This window comes from Ptychodera flava, chromosome 3 (genome assembly GCF_041260155.1).
Source record: "Ptychodera flava strain L36383 chromosome 3, AS_Pfla_20210202, whole genome shotgun sequence".
Lineage (NCBI taxonomy): Eukaryota > Metazoa > Hemichordata > Enteropneusta > Ptychoderidae > Ptychodera > Ptychodera flava.
This window is the reverse complement of record NC_091930.1, coordinates 44,146,525-44,162,264: the sequence shown is the minus strand read 5'-3', so window position 1 is coordinate 44,162,264 and position 15,740 is coordinate 44,146,525. Positions and strand designations below refer to the sequence as shown.

The following is a 15,740-nucleotide window of genomic DNA, read 5'->3' as shown; positions in this document are numbered from 1 at the left end:
CATGTTGACTTGGCAAGATGTATGCCCAGTTCGAAGTAGATGGAACATCATGCTTAGGCATGTAAAAGGTGTGTTTATGTCAGTGCTAACTGAGCAATACGAGAATGACAATAGAAACACAACCTGTCTTAGAATATATATGATATTTCCACAGTTTGTTTCATATGAAGAGAATATTGCATTCATTTTTTACCTTCTATAGATGTCAGCATCGACTTAAGGTTGTCGAACTCTCCGTTAAGTTTTTCATTCTGTATATCAAGTTGTGCCTTCTGTTTTTCGCTGTTTTCAAGCCTGGACCTCAGATTTTCCATTTCAAAGTCCAGATCTTCTTTGTTTTCTCCCTGTTGCGCCCTTTTCATAACCAGCTTTTCCTTGTCTTTTTCGCTATCTTCAAGATTGGCTTTCAGATTTTCCATTCCTAAATCGAGATCCTCTTTGGTTTTTCCCTGTTGCACCAGTTCCATAACCAGCTTCTCCTTCTCTTTTTCGCTGTCTTCAAGCTTGGCCTTCAGATTTTCCATTCCTAAACCAAGATCCTCTTTGATTTTCCACTGTTGCGCCAGTTCCATAACCAGCTTCTCCTTCTCTTTTTCGCTGTCTTCAAGATTGGCCTTCAGATTTTCCATTCCTAAACCAAGATCCTCTTTGATTATCCTCTGTTGCACCAGTTCCATAACCAGCTTCTCCTTCTCGTTTTCGCTGTCTTTAAGCTTGGCCCTCAGATCCTCCATTTCAAAGCCAAGATCCTCTTTGTTTTTTTCCTGCAGCAGCTCGTGTCCAGACTTGGTCGAACTATCAGTGATGTTTTTCTGTTGAAAATCTTTGTCCTTTTTTTCTTTTAGGATTACATCAGTTCCAGTTGATATGATATTTCCTGTGTTCGTTGGAAGATTAAATAATTACATTTTAAAATACATTGTAGCCTGACTGAGTGATTGTATTGCACGTGATAGAGAGGTTATTCAGATGCCATAAGAAACCGTGTCTGAATGCACAGGTTAATTGGTAAGGATGTTTTACTTGTGAATTGCATACAAACTCAAGAACTTATTTCCATTCAACAACGTTCATAAGTAAATTTTGAAGTTCTTTCCCATATCCTTTGTGCTCATATCACGTTAAGTGCATAGTGCTTTTGTGTCAAGAAGTTGCATTTAAACTTTTTAACCCCATGGGTGCAAAGAATAACGCTCCTTCAAATATTTGACAAATTTACTCGACTCAAACGTTATATAGTCATTTTGTTTACGTGCAACAATGGACGCTTTCTTTGTACATTAAGCTTTGTGAGGTAGATGCCCCACAGAAAATGAAACATTAACATGTGCACAGGTCTGCAAGACATCCGAAAAAGGTTAGCTTCCCGATAGCTAACTGAATCAGTAGTACAAAAGATCGGTCATTCGTGACTTTAACACTCCAGTAATTTCAGCCATTAGTCCATCCTATTCCAAGTGGCTTTCAGCTTGTATCAGAGTACCGACGTACTTGGTTTTATTTCACATTTTCAAATCACCGATCAATATAACACGCCTACTGTGTACCGGTTAATGATGTATGCGAAATTTATCTATGTATAACTAAAAAGTAAAATAATGGTAGTAAATGTCAAAACAAAAATTATAAAATACAACGACAAATGACACACTTATTTACATATAATAACAACTTTGTTGATTTACATACAATGGATATGATAATAAGGTACAGTATCAAAATAATGTGGAATCTGGTGGTTTTGATCCTTTCAAATAGGGCGAAATTTGCAGGGAGGGGGACAACTATTTTCGCTGTAGTGTTCACCTGATTTGTTCTCCCGCGATGTCAATATGTGTAGAGCTTCTTCGTACTCACTGTAATCGATGACAACCCTCATCGTGATACTAACAGCGTGCACTTTGCTTAACAGCTCTGGTGTTATCAAGGCCTCCTCCACTGATTCACGCAGTTTACCACTTTGATAGCGTTTCCACAAACCTTGCAGGGCTTTCGATGTTTTACATTTAACGCTGTACCTGATGCTCCCTTCCTCGGGATCGCTTACTTCGATGTTAGGGTCATCATCTTTGAGTACCTGTCTAGTCTTTTCGTTTTCTGCAGATAGCCTCTTGGCGCTGGTGTTGTACAGACAGTGAGATACCATAGACATTGTACCACCAGGTTCAGGGATACCACTTGCTACACGAAGTTCCACTGGGACAGCATAACCGACAGTAGAATATTACATAATTGTCAACATGATCATTAAAGCAATCTTGTCTCAACCTTTATAATATGCAGTATTCCCTAAGACGTTATCGTGTTATTGAACTTGGAACATAACTTCAAGTAAAATTATTGCATTGTCTTAAATAAATGGAGCCCTCCTTTTTTTGAAAGTATCATTGCGTATAGTACAGGCAGGCTAGGAAGACAAACTGTCCAACCTGAATTTCAAGTACGGTTGTTACAAGAGAGAGGCGGACAAAATATGCAATTATTTCGCATACCCGAAAGGCCCTGATCTGCAGAACATGTAAATCAAAAGTCTAATTTACCTGTTATGCTAGCATATGTCATGTCTTCAGAATCGATGCTTCTTATGGGGGAGCTTTCACGACCAGCCACTGTTAAATACATAACTCCCGGTTAGTGTTACTGGACTTTTAAATGATTACGTTTGCATATATCGTAAGAGTATCATAGGATATGTTCGGTTAAAATTAGTGAACGGTTGTATTACCGCATCTCACTAAGTGGCATATTTTATTGTCATATTATATTGATGTTCTTTGTTATGAATAAAGGTGATGTGTCGTTGTATTACTTATGATCAGTAAGAAACACACAGTTGGATTACATTGCGATATCGAGGGCATCTCGTCATATGTATGATCAAAATTGAAGAAGGGTTGTATCGTTGCATGTACATATCTTGCCGAGGTCAGAGCCCAAAATACTATTGGAAGTGTGTTATTCAATTTATCGAGGAGACATCTGCAGAAAGCATATACCTTCTTATCATATTTTTCTATATACAACCTCTGTATTTTTGAACAGAAAAGCAACAAGTGGTTTGACCCAGATCAAAATGTTGAATACGGGGTATAGATGATATAATATGCATGTATGGTTATGAGGAAGCAATAAGATAATCTGTATGCATCATGATGTGAAATAGGTTTACTTCTTATCTTGTATTATTTCAATGATGATTTTCGTAACTTATTTAGCACTGTCTAAGGTGTATTATATGGGGTATAAGAGTTAAAAACTACCAGAATTAACACCTACTAACTAGGAAAAACGCTATAGATTTTGTGATTTTAGAATCTACAAGTTCATAATCTTACAAGTAAATGCTAGTAATCGAAATATCACGTTCAATGTGTATCATCAGCTGTAAAGATTGCATGCATATGAGCAGCAAATCTTTAGATGGCGTTGAAATTGAGTAAATCTCGTCAAGCAATGTTATTTTTTAATACCATTGAGTTACTTGCAGCGATATAGTATTGAGCTCATTCAAGTCGACTGAAGTATTGGGTAACAAAGCATCGGTCAAAGGGTGCACTTGTTTACCCGAAAAGCGAAGCTGAAATATTGAAATAAATTCTAAAGCCAATTCCTCATCAGGAAATCAACACAAAGTTAATGATAAGTATGTCTGCTTCCAATCTTATGATAATGGGGGAATACAAACTACATATATCTTACTTGGTCTGCTTGCCATCAATGCATCTTCCCCCTTTTTAGTTCCATCGTCAGTCGTGGTCTCTACTACTGCTAAGGCATCTGTGTAGACAACATGATATTGAACAGTGTCTTTATAAGAACCAAGTATAATTGATTTGAAGTAACTTTCACTACGATTGCTTTTTAGCAATTACAATAACTAAAGCATACTGAAAGCTTAATAACAGTAGCTTTTACTAAAACACAAGAAAGGTTATAAAAAGCATACCCCAAGAGAAATTGATAACACATTTCAACCGTAACTTCAAATGTTGCTCATGGCAGAAGAAATTGTTGCCCATGGCAGAAGAATATATTATATGTACTCGTGTTTTTCGTGGAGCCACACAACTTCTCGCCTTCGGCTCGAAGTTGTACGGCTCCGCGAAAAACACTCGTATACGATGACGTCAAACAGAGAAAAAAACCATGGGAATATATATATATATATATATATATATATATATATATATATATATATATATATATATATATATATATATATATATCAAATGATTGCATCGCCATCAGATTAAAAGTCAAGCTCAACGAGCAGACATCCATATCATTGGAAATTCAACTCACCTGACTTGTTATCAGATGCTACCTTTTCAGAATATGTACTTCCACTGGACGAGCGTTCCTTGCCAACCACTGTAAAAAAAAATAGTGCTTCGTTTTGTTGCAGTTTATACCATACTAGAGTGACAAGATAAGTGTTATACGTGTCATGTTGTTGTCATAAAAAGTTCATTGTAACACGATTGGAACTAATTTGGAATAATTTGATGGTGAACTAATGTCTTTAAAATCTGCAAATGTAAACTTATCTTCTTTTCTGATTACGTTACACTCTTGTTTTTATGGATTAATTGTAATATTTAAACATTGAGCAATAGGGCACCGACCATTTTTGAGAAATTTGAAAATACGAAGACCAAATTATACCACATTAGTTCCAATCGTGCTTTGTATAAACTTGTAAAGGGACCAGTAAACAAATAATGATGATAATAAGCTCATGCAGTTCAAGTTGTATGCCTCTAAGTTTTTTTTGTTTGTTTCGTCATGGAAAAGAGCAAGTTAAGAATATTCTTTCTTTATACAGCGTCTGTATTTTTGAAAAGTAAAATAACAAGAGGTTTGACCCAAGTGGAGTAAATCAAATTTAGATGTTATATTTAGTTAAATCATATCCAATGGAGGATGATGATGTAACAACAAGATTATCTGTATGCATCACGATATGAAATAGGGTTTACTTTGTTTAACTGCCCCTTACATGACTATGTTCGTGCTTATGTGAAACTTTCAAATGTGTAATACATAGAATGTATGAGTTCAAGCTAACGAAACGTATCACCTAGGGAGTACTTAAACGGAATCATATTAACTTTAAGTGATTTTAGAATCAGCACGTTCATAATCTCCACAAAGGAAATGCGTGCAATGGAATTATTTTGAAAATTATGTGTCATTTGCTGTACAGATCACATGTAGACGAGCAGCAAATCTTTTGATGATGTGGAAACATGTATAGCTCGTCTGGTAACGTTATTATTTCAATTGCCGTTGAATTGCTTGCAGCGATATTGTATTGAAGTCATTCAAGTATGACTGAAGTATTGGGGCACTAAAGCACTGGTCATGCGGTTCACTTGTTTTACCGCAAAGCGAAGCTGAGAGATTGATATAAATTCCAAAACTAATTCCTCATCAAGAAATCAACACAAAGTTAATGATGGTATGTCTGTTTACACCTTTATGAAAATAGGAGAATACAAACTACATGTATCTTACTTGGTCTGCCTGCCACCAATGCATCTTCCCCCTTTTTAGTTTCATCGTCAGTCGTGGTCTCAGCTACTGCTACGGCAACTATGTAGACAACATGATATTGAACAGTTGTCTTTATAAGAACCAAGTATAATTGATTTGAAGTAACTTTCATGGTGATTGCATTCAGCAATTACAAAGCATAATGAAAGTTGAATAACAGTAGCTTTAACTAAAACACGAGAAAGGTTATAATAAACATACCCCGAGAGAAGTTGCTAACACCTTTTAACCCTCCCTTCAAATGTTGCTCGAAATACATTAAAAAACAAGTTGCATGCCCGTATTATTATTTGTGACAATTACCCATGTCCGAAAATTATATATATTGTTGTATAAGTTTAGGGTCAGTAACCTGTTACATTGCTCTTGCTCCGCTGGCTCAGAAAATGCAACTTTTTCCTGAATCTCAGGATCGGAAACCCTGTATTTGACAGCACGATAAGATCTGTCGGATCCATATCAGGGCGGTATTTTGATCACGTGGGAAAACTTGTAATATCCCGACAACCCCTGATTTTACGGACTTCTAGACCTGCTGCCGTGCTGTGAACATCGTGTTCAAAGCTGTGCTGAGCTGAACTTTTGTCTAACCGTTGTTTCTCTTTTATTTCGGTTTCAACCTGTACCACGCTTTGTGCGAACACCTCGTGTTAGCCTCGGTGAAGTATTATTGTCGTGGTTGTTAAACCAGTCGTGCTATTTCAGGTTTTCATAGTTGTTCCGTGAGCGGGTTGCTCGAGCACGCCGGTTGGTCTTGTGACTTGTGCTACCAGCCAAATCTTAGTGCTGGTTCCCTCGTGCACACGGTCCATATATCGAAGTAATATGACATTAAACTGGTCCAATAATCATTTTCATTCAAGGTAATACATTACCAGGTCCATGGGACATTTGAGATTTACAAATTTAAGTAGGACCATCCTGAACCACTGATAGTTAGTGGTGGTACCAGGTGTCCGGAATGGGTAAGCGTACCCTGCTAGCATGCTACACCCGTCAGGATTGGTCCCAAAATTGTCTAATATTGTATGAAGTGATACAGTATATGAATCACTGTTATAAGTCAAAGCCAGGAATGCTGTCGCTAATCATTTGAGTGACCGAGGTGTCATATTTGGCCACAATGTCATTATATCGACCGTAGAACTTTTTGAAAGTCCTCACGAGTCTTTTGGATGTATATCCCTGTCTCACTAGTTTTGATACTAATAAGCTGTGTCTCATTTGAAAATCCGCGTAGGAATCACAAGCCCTACAATATCTGAGAAGTTGAGACACATACACACCATAAGCAGGTGCAGATGGAATATTACTTGATAAGTGGGGATAATTTATGATTTCAAAATCAAAATCATCCCTTTTGTCATACAGCTTGGTGTGTAGCCCATTAGTACCCACTTGCAGGAGCAGATCAAGATATGAAGCTGAGTTCCTACTCTCAGTTGTTTCTTTGATTTCCAATTCATCAGGGTATATATGATGTAAGTAATTTGATATGTCTGGATTGTTGGACTAATCAGATCATCAATATATATGTGTGTTGTTAAAACGCCTTGCAAGTTTTTTAGTGTTTATGACAGTCCGGTTCATCGCCATCCAGGCTCGTCAGTGCCATGATTACGCTACCATTAACTAGAGGAAACTTTTAGTCCTCTAAAGATTGGCATTTTGGGCCTAATTTCAGATAATCCGTTACAGTGCTGGCAGCGCTGGGGCGAGACTTTTGGCTGGTACTCACGCAGATCGAGTTCGGTGTGTTCTATTGTTCGGTTTGGTTTCGATTTTTCTATTGTTGTCATTGCAGTGGAAAAAGGGAAAGTTTATACAAGTTACGTCAATTTCGCAGGTGTTGTTGGAGGACATTTGCTGTACGTTCTAGCGAGTGTCTTATTTCGTTATTTTGCTGTGCGTTTTGTCGATCATGGAAAGCTTCGACGACAGCAAGGTTGTATTTTCTAACGGGCAGCAAGGCAAAGTCTAGAAACGAGTATCAGAGTCAGGCAAAACTTGATTCGATTTGGAGATGCCCGTAGGGAACATGTTGAGGACTGTAGTGATATACCGCCACTATTGTCTCCGGAGGGTGTCATACAAACTGAAATGCGACGCCCAGAGGAGGTTTTTTCATTCTCACGTGAGAATGAGGTGGCTTATCGACGAAGTCCGTCACACACAGCTGCTAGTGTAGGCAGTTATACATCGACTCCCGCAATTCAGAGTCGGCTTTCGCCACGTGGTAACAATACATGTACTAGTGTTGGCATGTCGGGTTGCCGCACCTCTATAGGTACAGACAATAAGACTGCAACATTCTTCGTTGGTTCTACTGTATCTACACCCTTGCTGAAAGGGCCCGGTCCATGTTCAAGTTTTTTGGGAAGTAGTTTATTTTCAAATAGAGGGTCGGATACCCATCATTTGTGACCTTTAAAACAGAGAAAACACCTCCTCCCATGGCCAAACTGGCATTAAATGTGCCAGTGTATGACATGAAAAACAACTCAGCAAAAGCCGATAACTATGATGGAACAACGGATTTTGTCAATGACAATAATCGCAATCATACCAATCCATAATCCAATAACACTAGGTCAGAATTCGTAAGACAATAGTTGTAAACATAGACACAAAACAGCACAGAACAGACAGTAAATAGACGGTACACAAACAAAGTCAAATTTATGAAAAAAAGATATATGGACCTGCAGCCAGAAGACCAAGAAGTGATGTCAGGTGTTTCGTAAATAGTAAGCGCATCCTGCCCAACATGTGGCACCCGCCATATATCAATCTGGGAGTCAGATAGGTAGTGGTCACTAACTAAGGCGCAATGTCACTGATGCCATCAGCGATCATTTGTCGAAGAGAGATATTGTGTTTATCTACCGGCTTGCGATATCTGCAAAAAAGCGTTTGAATGTAGAGACAAGTCTTGCTCTGGTGTAACCTTGATTTAACAGTATGTAAGAACATGGCCATGTCTCTCTACAAAATCACCATATGAACTGCATGCTCTTGCATATCGAATAAGCCTCGAAATGTATACCCCTAAGTTGGTGAGAGTGGAATATTACTGATGAGGTGTGGAAAATTGATTGTACTAAATTTGAAATAATCTCTCTTGTCATATATATATATATATATATATATATATATATATAATATATATATATATCGTATATGTCTATATAGCCTAGTAAAAGCTGACCATTAGAGTCAAATTCAAGTAAAATGTCCAGAGATATATATATCTATATCTATATATATATATATATATATATATATATATATATATATATATCGTATATGTCTATATAGCCTAGTAAAAAGGTGACCATTAGAGTCAAATTCAAGTAAAATGTCCAGATATGAAGCAGAAGAGGCCGTTTCTGTAGTTTCTTTAATCTCCAATTCTGGAGGATAAATCATAGCGAGATATTCACTGAATTCAGAGTTATTCATTGAAATAACACTGCCCTATGTATCTAAATGTTAGGTTAAAAGTTCTAGCTACAGAGACCTTTTTCTGTTTGATTAGGTTCTGGATAAATTCTGCCTCATATGAGAACAGAAATAAGTCGGCAAGCAAGGGAGCACAGTTAGTGCCCATAGGAATTCCTATACACTGTTGGAAAACGTTTCCTCCAAATCAACAAATATGTCGCAATGAGGAAATCAAGCATACTGATAATGTCTTTCTCGTATAAAACACTTTAGCGTTAGTAACACTTTTAACAAAATATGTAGAATTACACCCTAATACTACATATTTGTAACGCCGTGAACCGTTCTTGTAGTAAAACGTTTGCTTGATAATGTTTTTCAAGCATTCTTTCAATTTATCATGTGATATTGAGGTATACAAAGTGGAAAAATCAAAAGTTTTAATAGATGTTATTTTAGAAACAGATCTTGAAATTTTCCAAGAGTTCCTTCGAAATTTTTAATATCCACATTTGATTTATACCACTCCGAGAAAAGACAACATAACAGTATGCTTGAAGTCTCCGTTTAACAGTACACAGAACAGAAGTCAGTATCTTCGATAACTCTGTTGTTGAACATTTTGAAGATCCTGCGATAAACCTAGCTTTGTAAGGTGTTTTGTGCAGCTTTGGTATCCGTATAAGCTAGGCAACTTATTATGGTCATCCTTTGTTGTAATATTAAAATTATCCATGAATGTCTTATGGTTTGCAAAAATTTCAGATTTGTTGAACATTGATTGTCTGTAAGTGAAGAAGGTGGAGGTCTTAGTTACACCAAGTTCGTCTATAAGACATTCAAAATAATACTTCTTACAGACAATACAATGTTATTGGCAGCTTTATCAGCATGGACGACAACATACTTGTCATGGATATCATTCAAACACTTAACAGCATCAGAATCTTTAAATACAGAATAGGGTCTTCTGCAAACATGTGATTTTAGTTGACCAATACGGCCACGAACTATTTTTCTCACAGATTTGACCCATTCTGACAGTGTGTCTAGCACTATATCCTCCCTTTTAGCCCATTTCCTGGCATATTCTTCAACAGAGTCCATAATGATCTTAAAATTATGGTTCCATTTGATCCTGCGAGGTTCTCTGAACTTGGGTCGACAAGATAATATCTTACGAAGGTGGTGATGTTAAACCAAGTTCAGATCACCAGTAATGACATGGCCAACTGGAATATTTGAAGGGAGATGTAGAGCAGTCACAGGATGCTGGTGTTTGAAGGAATTCATCATTTTTTAAGTGCCGCAATGCCTTATTGTAATTGAATATTTTATTGGAGATTGTCTTGGTGTACCTATATGACAGAATAGGTACACACTGGTTCTTAAGTATACAGGTATAGTTGATGTAACCTTTTTCTTGTGAAGTATTATTACACTTCGAAATATGTGCGCTGGTGAATGGTTGGAATCTGTGCAGAAATTTAACATTCATTTGACAAAATTGTGAGGTCAGGGCTTTAGAGTTTGCAGCACATTGTATTAAAAAGTGAATGATTATAGTGAGTCATGTGATTTTTACTGAAACTGTTTTCGACATGTGGTTTGGAGGACGAGTTCCGCCTCCAAGCTAAGACAATTGTTAGAAAGAAGGATCAGTCTCTGAAAGATTTGGCACATGAAATACGGCAAATCATAATTAAGGCATATCCCAGTGCACAAGGCCATTGTCTTGAACGGTTATGCATTGATCACTTGTTTCAGGCTGTCCACGATGATTCTCTGCAAAGAAAAATAAATGAAGCGGGAAGGTTGAAAGGTGCAACATTGGACTCCGTTGTGCACGAACCCCAGTGTGAAGAAAGTTATCAGAAATTCCGGAAAGCAAAAACACACGTCCGTCAACGGTCAGGTCAGGTGATGTGTCACATTGCGATGAAGGCAAGGTCAATGATACAGGCTTACAGGGACTGCTATTGCATGTGTTGGGTAGATTAGAGCGCATCGAGACTGCAATTCAATCGAACAGTAGAAATAATGCAAAAGTTCGAGATCCAAATAAAAACTGTATGTTGGTGTTGCGGTAAGGAAGGGCATCGTAAGCAGAATTCCCCTCAATGCCAGCGGGGACAAACTGAAGGGGAAAATAAGCCGTTTAACGACCAAGGATTGCGATCATGAGGTCACAGGTCAAGGTCAAATTACGATTGAGGAAAATTTGTTAAGTCGACGTCTGGGATTGATTCAATGTATGTAACTATACAGAATGTCACCCAAAAATACTTAATCGACACGGGACGTACAAATACAATAGTTGCTAAGGAATTCTACCTCATTCCCGAAAAAGAGCGTCCTGAACTGATTGATTATGGCAATTACCTGACAAGGTCTGATGGGTCAAATGTTTCATTACTGGGTCAAATTCTAGTAAAAATTAAGATCGGTACTAAAGAGAGATATTTGAATCTATTCTAGTGGCAGAGACATTGAGTGGGTCTGATGGCATCATAGGTATGGACTTACTGCGAAAATTTAATTGTCAACTTTATTTGCGAAAAGGGAAAATGACCATCAATGACCAGATACTAGAAACGACACACGAAGATTTGAAACCTTTTGCTTTCGGTTATAGGCTAATTGGCCAGTCTATTCAAGCCGGGCATGAGGCTATACTGTTAGCTCAAATGCACAAAAAGACACGAGTTGGGCAAATGGGTTTTCATTTATACAGAGGTCAAAGGGTGTCTGATAAATGTGATGATTTTGAGTCTAAGCAACCTGAGGTCATTGTCATGGTAACACCAAGTTTTGACGGGGAAACTGGGTTGATGGGTGCCCATTGTCTAAGCAGGCCAGGTAGTAATCTCCATGCAGTTAGGGTAATGAATCTGGGTAGCCAGGAAATAGAGGTGAAAAAGGGTCAATGTGTTGGCTTATTGAAAATGGATAAAAACAGGAAGTTTAACATAGAAATTTCGACAATTCAAAATAAGCAGAATGCCAGTAAAACAGCACCACCAAGCACAAGAGTAGCCACTGCTAAACAGTGTGAGTAAATGCCAGAGCATGTTAAAGATCTGTATGAGCAAAGCATTGTTGATCTTTCTTCTGATGAACAAAAGAAACAAGTGTACGATTTGCTTGTCAAGAATTCGGATGTGTGTAGTAAGGATAGCATGGATACGGAAAAGACTGATATTGTAAAACACCATATCCTTACAACTTTTGAAGTTCCCATCAAATCTCTTCCATATAGGGCACCTCACTGGAAAATATAGGAAATGGATAGACAAATTCAAAGTTTTGTGGATAAGGGATTGTTCGAAGAATCTGAAAGTGCGTGATCTAGTCCATGTCTATTAGTGGGTAAAAACGATGGGTCATTTCGCCTTATCTGTGACTATAAACGTCTCAATGCCAACACACTTTGCAAAGCTCAGCCAATGCCCGAATTCAGAAAATCTTGAAAGTCTGGGAGGGGCAAGGATTTTCAGCGGTATAGAACTAAATCAGGGATTCTACCAGGTAGAGTTAGAAAAGGACAGTCGGAAAAAATCTGCCATGGTTACACCATCAGGCAGGCTTTTGCAATGGAGTTCAATGCCCATGGGATTGTGTGGAAGTCCGGGGACATTTGAAAAACTCGTTGAAAAGGTTTTTCATGGATTGCTGTCGGAGATCCTACTGTTATACATTGACGACATTATAGTGTACGGATCTGCTGTTCAGGAGGAATTGGAAAGACTGCAGATAGTGTTTGATAGGTTGAGAAAAGTTTGTTTGAAATTAAAGGCCAAAAAGTGCATCCTCTTTGCTGTGAAAGTTGTTTTCTTTGGACACACAATTTCCGAAACAGGAGTATCAACAGATCAAAAGAAAATAACATTCATCAAGAGATGGCCTGTGCCTGTCAATGTGTCTGAAGTGTGCAGTTTCTTCGGGATGGTATCATATTATCGGCGTTTCATCAGAAATTTTGCAACCAAATAAAAACCTTAAACGAGCTTACTCGCAAACATGCAGTATTTGTTTGGACTCTTGAATGTCAGGCTGCATTTGACAAAATAAAGGAATTACTAACATCAGCCCCGGTGCTAGCTTTTCCATCAGAAGGGGGAAGTTCCTTTCGGACAAAGATGCAGGTGCAATCAGTATGGGAGCTGTATTATCCAAAGAAATTGGAGAGATGGAGCACCTCATAGCCTACACTGGTCGTGTATTAAATAAAGCAGAGATAAACTACTGTGTGACCAGAAAAGAACTTCTGGCTGTTGTAAATTATGTAAAGTATTTCAAACACTATCTCATTTGCAGGCCATTCACATTAGAACTGACCATGCTTCACTGGTCTGGTTGCTGAGATTAAGAATCCTGAAGGACAGTTAGCAAGATGGCTTGAGGTTTTGGGTCAATATAAATTCAAGGTGAAGGACAGTTAGCAAGATGGCTTGAGGTTTTGGGTGAATATAAATTCAAGGTTGTTCATAGACCAGGTAATAAACACCAAAACGCCGATGCGTTGAGTCGCCTCCCAGTCATTCAATGCAAACAGTGTGGAAGGAACACCATAGAGTGAATCAGGCAAGCAGTGATGATAAAGTAGGAAGTGAAATAGCAAAAGGCTTGTGTAGACCAACAAATCATAAGTCCGTCATGCAAGTATCTCCGTTTGATGATAATCCTGAGAGTAATGACGCTTCAAAGGTGGTGGAAAAGGTAATTCCGGATGAATTGGCTAACCGGTGTCTTTCCATGGGGATGCCCTCAATTACAGAAAGGAAAGGTGCACCATAAATCCACAAAACGGCATGTAGTAAGTGATAGACAGCAGGAGGCTGAGTTCAGTTTAAACAGTGATACAGTGATAAACCATGAACCTCTCTGGTCTCGAGAAGACTTGAGAAAATGTCAATTGGAAGATCTCAGTATAGGACCTATACTTCGATTGGTTGAAGGAGGTCATCCACGACCCTCATTGGACGACATTTCTCATAAGTCACCTGCGCTGAAAAGTTACTGGTCTCAGTACGACCAACTCAGAGTTCATAACGGTATTCTGTATACACTGTGGGAGGCTTATGATGGAAAGTTAGTTCGCTGGCTAGTTGTTTTACCCAAGGTTTACATAAGATTGGTATTGAAAACATTCCATGAAAGTCGTTTCGATGGACATGGCAGTATGGGACGCACTCTTGCCAAGGTTTGACTCAAATACTATTGGTACGGGATGTCAGTGGATGTCCGTGCTCATGTTCGGGTATGTGACACCCGTGCAAAGACTAAGTCAGCTAGAGAGTAAAAACGTGCCCCGCTCAAAACATACATAGTAGGTGCTCCAATGGAGAGAATCGCAATCGACGTAGTTGGCCCTTTCCATATATCTGATAAGGGATATACAAAGATTTTAGTAGTGGGTGATTATTTCTCAAAGTGGATGGAGGCCTACCCCATATCTCATGAGGAAGCAATTACTGTTGCAAAAGCAATGTTAGACAATTTTTCAGTAGATTTGGCATGCCTTTGGAATGCCATAGTGACCTTGGCCGAAACTTTGTTTCTAATGTTTTTAAGGAGGTATGTGAACTGTTAGGGGTTAATAAACCCTACACAACCCCTTGTCATATACAGAGTGACAGCCAAGTGAAACGATTTAATCGTACTTTCTTCCAATACATTAAATCTTATATGGACCCACAAAAACATCAAACCGACTGGGATGAGCACCTAAGTCTAGCAACATTTGCATATCGCAGTAGCGTCCATCCTGCTACCGGCGAAACTCCTAATATGCTAATGTTGGCAGGGAATTGTATTACCCATTGGATATGGTGATTACGCCTCTGAAACTACATGACGATAATCAAGGAACTGACTATGTTATTGATTTGAGAGAGAGAGATTAGAAATAGCCCATGAGCATGTACGGTCACAGCTTACAAGTACAGACAGGAGACAGAAAAAGATGTATGAGCGCTTTGCAACAAAAAAAACTGCCACAATGTAGGGGACTTTGTTTGGCTGAAAGATAAAAGAAGGAAAAAGTAGTATTCACCTGCAATTGGCTTATGAAGGACCATATTTGGTAATAGGCAAATTGTCTGACTTGGTGTACAGAATTCAGTACAGCCCTAAAAGTAAGCCGAAAATTGTCCACTACGAGAAACTAAAGCGTTATCAGGGAGAGCCTCTGAAGGGTTGGTTAGATAAGGTTAAGATTCTACCTATCGATGAACGTGTACAAGTTGGTAAACCCTCTGACCACGATCAAGCAAAATCTGATCTGGGTAACAAAATTGTAACCTCATCCTGTGATGCAGATAACACTGTTACTGAGAATGGTGATACTGTAGAGATTAAAGGTCAGTTTGATATATCTACTGAATCCAATCTGAAACCAGATGTTCCCCCTGATATCAGTTCAGAACCAGGAATGATAGATGTCGACAATGACATAAGCAAAGGCCAAATTAAATGTAGTGATGATTTAGTCTGTGTAGAGGAAAGTCAGGGAGATGCTGACATTTTAGAAGTAGAACAATGTGACAATGGTGATACAAGGATTGCTGAAGATTTCACTGAGAAAAACAAAATTAAAGATCAACCTAACAGATATCCTACGAGAGCTAGGAAGCAAATTAACCATAATGGCTTTGGAAGACTGTCAAAGGCCGTGAGTCAAGTTTGGAAAGAATTGACAAGTTGAGTCGATCAAGAAATGAGAACATCTAAAGGATGTA

General features: G+C 38.4%; 1 protein-coding gene across 1 annotated transcript in view; it reads right to left on the bottom strand.

The window, feature by feature from the left end:
* Positions 1–358: 358 nt before the first annotated feature.
* LOC139129333 (uncharacterized) overlaps positions 359–15,740 on the bottom strand; it is a 63,096-nt gene continuing 47,714 nt past the window's right edge. Inside the window, exons 9-14 of the mRNA XM_070694967.1 lie at positions 5,518–5,595; positions 4,303–4,371; positions 2,541–2,609; positions 1,807–2,196; positions 471–877; positions 359–391 (exon numbers count right to left, since the gene is read on the bottom strand). Of these exons, the coding sequence (XP_070551068.1) occupies positions 359–391; positions 471–877; positions 1,807–2,196; positions 2,541–2,609; positions 4,303–4,371; positions 5,518–5,595 (1,046 nt within the window). The remainder of the gene's footprint in view (positions 392–470; positions 878–1,806; positions 2,197–2,540; positions 2,610–4,302; positions 4,372–5,517; positions 5,596–15,740) is intronic.